At 43.1% G+C, this 5,961-nt stretch overlaps 1 protein-coding gene across 1 annotated transcript; it reads left to right on the forward strand.

The window, feature by feature from the left end:
- The first annotated feature begins 501 nt into the window (after nucleotides 1–501).
- Nucleotides 502–5,525, forward strand: LOC103945543 (zinc finger CCCH domain-containing protein 53). Its single transcript, XM_009356125.3, has 10 exons — nucleotides 502–1,030; nucleotides 1,481–2,682; nucleotides 2,798–2,980; nucleotides 3,096–3,275; nucleotides 3,411–3,502; nucleotides 3,622–3,867; nucleotides 3,954–4,143; nucleotides 4,253–4,465; nucleotides 4,559–4,651; nucleotides 4,756–5,525. The coding sequence occupies exons 2-9, from the start codon at nucleotides 1,703–1,705 to the stop codon at nucleotides 4,635–4,637; spliced, it is 2,163 nt and encodes a 720-aa protein (XP_009354400.2). The 5' UTR covers nucleotides 502–1,030; nucleotides 1,481–1,702; the 3' UTR covers nucleotides 4,638–4,651; nucleotides 4,756–5,525.
- Nucleotides 5,526–5,961: the final 436 nt, after the last annotated feature.

A 5,961-nucleotide genomic window follows, 5' to 3' on the forward strand; every position in this document is an offset into this window, starting at 1 on the left:
CCTCAACAACAAGCCCCTCTACACCCTCAACGAGCTTCAACTCCTGCATCTCCACACCTCTTCATTGTCCTCTTTGTCCTCCCGTCCTTCTCCCTCTGTGGCTCCTTCCCTCCCGACACCTCTCCCGCCTCGACCAGCTCTGCTATCAGCCTCCACAACAACTCCCTCTTTGGCGCCAAAAAAAGAAAAAAAAAAAAAGTGGCTGACATCAGCCCCCGTGGTATTGGGTGCCGGGCTTGATGAAATTGAGGTTCCACCATAAAACCAATTGGCAATATGGGGAGTAGCCCAAGATCATATAAGTATATAGCAAACCTTGTCCCTCACCGATGTGGGACAACTCTCAACAGGGCTATCAAGCCCTGGTGGAACTGCTCTAAGTCATCACCATTGGCGCGTGTATTGACCTCCCCACACGATCGCGTGGAGTCAAACCAGGGTGTTTCTGGGTTGGGAAATAAAAATAAAATTAGAATGAGAAATTAGAGAGAGATAGAGTTTTAGAGAGTGTCAGAGGTTAGGGGCTAGAGAACGTGCAGTATTTGAAGCAAGCACACAGATCTGGATCCCACTCAATACACCAGACTCGGACACCCCCAACACTCTATCTCTCTCTCTCTCTCTCTCTCTCTCTCTCTCATCAGTCGGTTTTTGTCCCCTGTAAACTTCAAGGGCCAGAGAAACGCAACGGAGAAATAAAGAGATACAAGGAGGGAGAAGAAAATCCAAGCCGAACCAAAGCTAGAGAGAGAAAGTGAGCTCAGAACCCAAAAACTCAGTAGTGCAGCAGCAGCAGAAACAGTGGCAGCAGCGAAGGGATTGATGGTTCTTCTGCTGCAGCAAAAGAGGGGCTAGAAACTAGCAAGAAAAGGCGGTGGTTTGGCTTTTGTAGTAAAAATTTGACTGGGATTTCCATAGCTATAAGCTTTGGGATTTTATACAATTTATAGCAAATAATATGTTTCAAGTAGTTGAGCTGCAGGAAGACGCAGAGAAACCAGAACACTCTTACTCCTTTCGTACTTAGCGGGTAAGCGTTACTTTTAGTCTCAGATTTTGGTTTTAGTTTCAAATTATTTTTAGTGACTGATTATTTGTTGGGGATTTTCATTTCATTTGGGTTCAGACTTTCAGTTTTATTGCTATTTCTTTATGCGTACCGAGTCCTCCCAACTTTCCTCCACTTTAATTGCTTTTTGGAGAAAATTTCAATCCCCAAAGCTTCTTTCTTTTTTCTGTTTTCCTTTCATTTCCTGTCAACAATTAAAGGATAACTCTCTCTCTCTCTATCTATCTTTCTCTCTCCCCCATCTCTCCAGCTTCAGCTAGGTGGCCTGTTCCTTCGTTTTAATCAATCAAACCACACGAGAATACTACTTTTCACACTCCAACTTTTATATATATATATATATATTTCTTTTCTTTTTCTTCTCTCTCTATACCTTTGGTTAATTAATTCTTCTGTTCTTGGGTTTTGCAGGAACATTAAGATAGAAAGAAAGAAAGAAGAGAGAGAACACACACTCTCTCTCTGTTGTGCTCTCTCTCCTCCCACTCGTCACAAAAACAAGTTGGTGGGTGAAAGGGTTGGGAAAAAGAAACTTTCACTTGTTCCTCTCAAGAAACACAAATTTTTTAGGGTTGGTGGTGGGAGTGAAGTTCCAGTTCCAACACACACACCAACCCAACTTCTCAATCCGCCATGGACTCCTATGAAGCTACAAGAATTGTGTTCTCGAGGATCCAAAATTTGGACCCAGAAAATGCTTCAAAAATCATGGGTCTGCTTCTGATACAAGACCATGGCGAGAAGGAAATGATAAGGCTAGCTTTTGGACCTGAAGCTTTTCTCCACTCGGTCATTCTCAAGTCAAGGAAGGAGCTGGGAGTGCCCCTATCATCAAACTCTCCTTCCACTCCTTCCACTCCTTCTCCTTCCCCCTTCACAAACCCCATCGCTATCTCCAGGCAGAACTCTTGCTCTTCCGCCTCGAGGCTCTCTCTCACTATCCCCAACCCTTCTTCTTCCTCCGCTTCCTGGGCTGCTATCTCCGAGCTCAGAACCCAAGAAGAAATCAGCAGCCTCTATGGAGGTAGTAATGGAGGAGTTCCAGCTGATGTGATGGATGAGTTTCAGCTCCAAGAGCAGCTCTCCTTCCTCAACGATGGCTGTCCACCACCAATGGTGGGACCCAAGTCGCCTGATTTTTTCTACCCACAGTCCAACTTGTCTTCCAGTCCTACCACCGCTTCTGATCCGAACCTTTTCTCCTCCTTGCACGGCTCTGCTAATTGGGGTGGTGGAGGCGGTGGCGGTGGTGGGCCGCTTGACCGACGAAGTTGCTCAATCAGCGACGTGTGCTTGGAGGACCCCAACTCAGGGTTTGGGTGGAAACCCTGCCTGTATTTCGCCAGAGGCTACTGCAAGAACGGAGCCAGCTGCAGGTTCTTGCACGGCGGCGGGCTTGGAGACACCGTCGTCGACGGCGGTGGACAGGTGGTTGTTGGGTCGCCGAGCAAGCTGGAAATGATGGACCATGAAGCGCTTCTCAGATCTAAAACCGCTCAGCAGCAGAGGCTTGCTGCTGCATCTCAGCTTATGGCAGCGTCAGCCAATTCCTTCCCTTACTCCTCCAAGTGCATGAACTTCCTTCTTCAGCAGCAACAAACTGATTCCCAAAGGTGCATGATTTACTGAAGTTCTTATCATTTTTGGAAATTAATTAAAGCTCCTGTCTTTTAATCATTTGTGTTGAATAATTATTAAGTTGATCTTTTTTGTTCTTTGTATTTGTAGGGCTGCGGCAGCTGCCTTGATAATGGGTGATGATATGCACAAGTTCAGCCGATCCCGCCTCGAAAGATCCGATTTTTCGATGAATGGCGGTGCGGGGATTGTGAACCCGGCTTCAAGGCAGATATATTTGACTTTCCCGGCCGATAGCACTTTCAGAGAGGAAGATGTCTCAAACTATTTCAGGTTATTTTTTTACCTGATTTTGTGTACCTGTATTAGTGTCATTTGAAGGTCATGGTGAAACAGGTTTTCGTATTGCTGACTTAGTTTGCTGTTGTTAATTGCCAAAAAATTGAAGCATTTACGGGCCGGTCCAAGACGTGAGAATCCCATACCAGCAGAAGAGGATGTTTGGATTCGTTACATTCTTGTACCCGGACACGGTGAAGCTGATTTTGGCCAAAGGGAACCCTCATTTTGTTTGTGATGCTAGAGTGCTTGTCAAGCCTTACAAGGAGAAGGGCAAAGCTCATGAAAAGTACAACAACTCTCTCACAATCTCATTTGATCTTGTTCTAATTATTCCACTAGTTATTATATCATTACCTAAAATTAATTATAATTTAGTGGATAATAAGCTAATAATGGTGTTTGCATGTTATTAATTTTCCAGGAAACAACAGCAACAAGTGGAAAGAGGAGATTTGTCTCCCTGTGGTACACCTTCTGGGCTGGATGGTAGAGACCCTTACGATCTCCAGCTAGGTTAGCTAATTAAACAAAATTATTTACATTCTGTTATTTATTAATTTCCAGACGCATGGAAGATATAAATTCATTCAGTCACATGTTAAATTAGTTAAATTATTTATTTTGAAATATAGGAGCAAAGATGTTTTACAATTCTCAAGACATGCTGTGGAGGAGGAAGCTGGAGGAGCAAGCTGAGTTGCAAGCACTTGAAATTCAAAGTCGAAGACTGATGGGCCTGCAGCTACTTGATGTCAAGAAGCATCACCACCGCGCACTCTCTGCCAGCAGTCCGATTCACTCCCCAACCCAGTCTCCCAACATGTTCAGTCGAAACCTAGTGCTTCCTTCGGTTCATAACGGCCAAGAAGTTCCCCACGGTACTCATGTTGTCACTCATACAGTGATCACAAAATGATTTCATGGTTCAATGCAGTTGCTAATGTTTATATGCTCTTGATTGCAGATAACTGTTCTTCTCCGATGCCACACATGACTCCAGCAGTGGATGCTGATCAGCTTCTTAAGGAAGCAGCTGCCGCTGTTCTAGGTAAAGATATGATGGCCAACAATGACGAAAGTGGTAGTGGTAGCCGAAGTAGCAATGGTAGTGGTAAGGAGAGCCCCCAAGACGATATCAGTGATTTGCTTGAAGGGTAAGCCGGGTTTTGCATATTCTTTGTTGATATATGCCCATACTGAAAGATTTTATGGACTTTGGACAATGTGTTGAAGCTAATGGATCTTATAATTGAGTCCATGCAGTTTGGAGCACAATCTTCCTGATAGTCCTTTTGCGTCTCCAACAAAGGCTGCCGGAGAGTACACATCCTCTGCCTTTCCCAACGTGACTAGCGAGGCCAATGGCTCGGATGCCTCATTTGCAGTCGCTAACATTAACTTGGCGACTTCCCTACTTCCAGCATCTTCATCCCTGGACATGGCATCCTTAAAGTCTTTCAACTGCCAAATTCCAAGGTAACCCTAATTCCCGACTGTAAAGTTGTTCATTTGATCACTGTGTAAAGTGAAATATATTTAGACTTGGAAGGTTTTTTTATTGAGTTTCAGGTTGAACTCCGGTCACGGAGCCATAGGGATGTACGCCGGCACAGGAGCTGGGCCAAAATGCCCGGTAGGAACTTCCTAATCAAGCTTAATTAGGTAAAAGTTACTTTCAAATCTAAAATTTGTTTATGTTGTATTTTGCTTTGTTTAAACATATAGATAACGTAATCTATATGATAATTTGACTTTTTTTTTGGCAGGAGGATCAACATGTTTTAGTTTAACAAAACAAAAACCACCATAAAAAATCTGTAGAGAATCAAAAGAAATCAAATCTTCCCCACCACCATCATCACCGGCACCACCAGCAGCAGCAGACACCACCATCATATCATCATCTCCAAATACCAACAATACTACTTACTACCATACAAAATGCTTACGTAAAAAGGCAGTGAAAGGAAAGAATTGGGTCCCATCCCATTACATTTTCTTTCTTTGCTTCTTGTCTGTACTATTTTGATCAATCAACGTCTACTCCCCCATTTTATGTAGTAGCTTCATCAAGTTGGAAGAAATCGTAGTACCACAGGTTAAAAACAAAAGTAGACACGGTCAAAAAATATGTTTGTTTGTTGCAAATTTTGGCACTGTAATTTCAATTTTCACCCTTGGAAGTGAAAACAATTGCCGAAAAATCTAGTGTTAGAGTGTTACTGTTAGTTTTGTGTTTTTTCTAGTGTAATCGAAGTCTTTGTACAGCAGAAGCAGCGGAACCCTGAAGAAGCTAGCTGAGGAAGGAAGTAAAAAGTAAATTTGTAACTACATGGCTGATTCACTGATTGAAGGGAAAAGCTTGGGAAGAAGGAGAAATTAGTCAGCTGAGCTCCAGTTAGATATTGGGAAGCTTTTTTGTTTTACCATTATCGATCATGAGTTCCTGCTACTTGTAGTTATCAAACAGTAAGAAAAGTTTAATTAGGAACAAAATCAGAAAGGAAACAAGTCAAGATTTTACTTTTTACTCTAATTATAGTCTCATTGCCTCTATGATAACGACTTATATAAAACATGTTCATCATCGGAAGTGTGGTATGGTTAACTAGTCTCATGAGTTCTACCTCGAATAGCATAAGATTCTTATATCGGTTTGTCACGTAAGTTGCTCTCCTCCATTGCATGTAAGTGGTGGGATACTGTCTTTTTAATTTTTCAATTCATGTTTTTTTTTTTTGGTTTGGTTTTTTGAGGGGGGGTGGCGCGCCAAAAGCTAAAGCTGAGTGGGGACCGCAATGCACCATGTAGCTGACGCTGCAAGCGGGTCCTGCTCATTTATCTAATGCCAGATTGGGGATGGGTCCCTACTACACAAACCAAGAACCCCACCCATCTGAGTGATCTATGCCATGCGACTCTCTCTCTACTTTCTTTCTCTTTGTATTGACAGGAGAGAGAGAGGGAGGACA

This window comes from the organism of the source record quoted next, unplaced genomic scaffold (genome assembly GCF_019419815.1).
Source record: "Pyrus x bretschneideri cultivar Hongxiangsu unplaced genomic scaffold, Pyrus_bretschneideri_v1 Contig52, whole genome shotgun sequence".
NCBI lineage: Eukaryota > Viridiplantae > Streptophyta > Magnoliopsida > Rosales > Rosaceae > Pyrus > Pyrus x bretschneideri.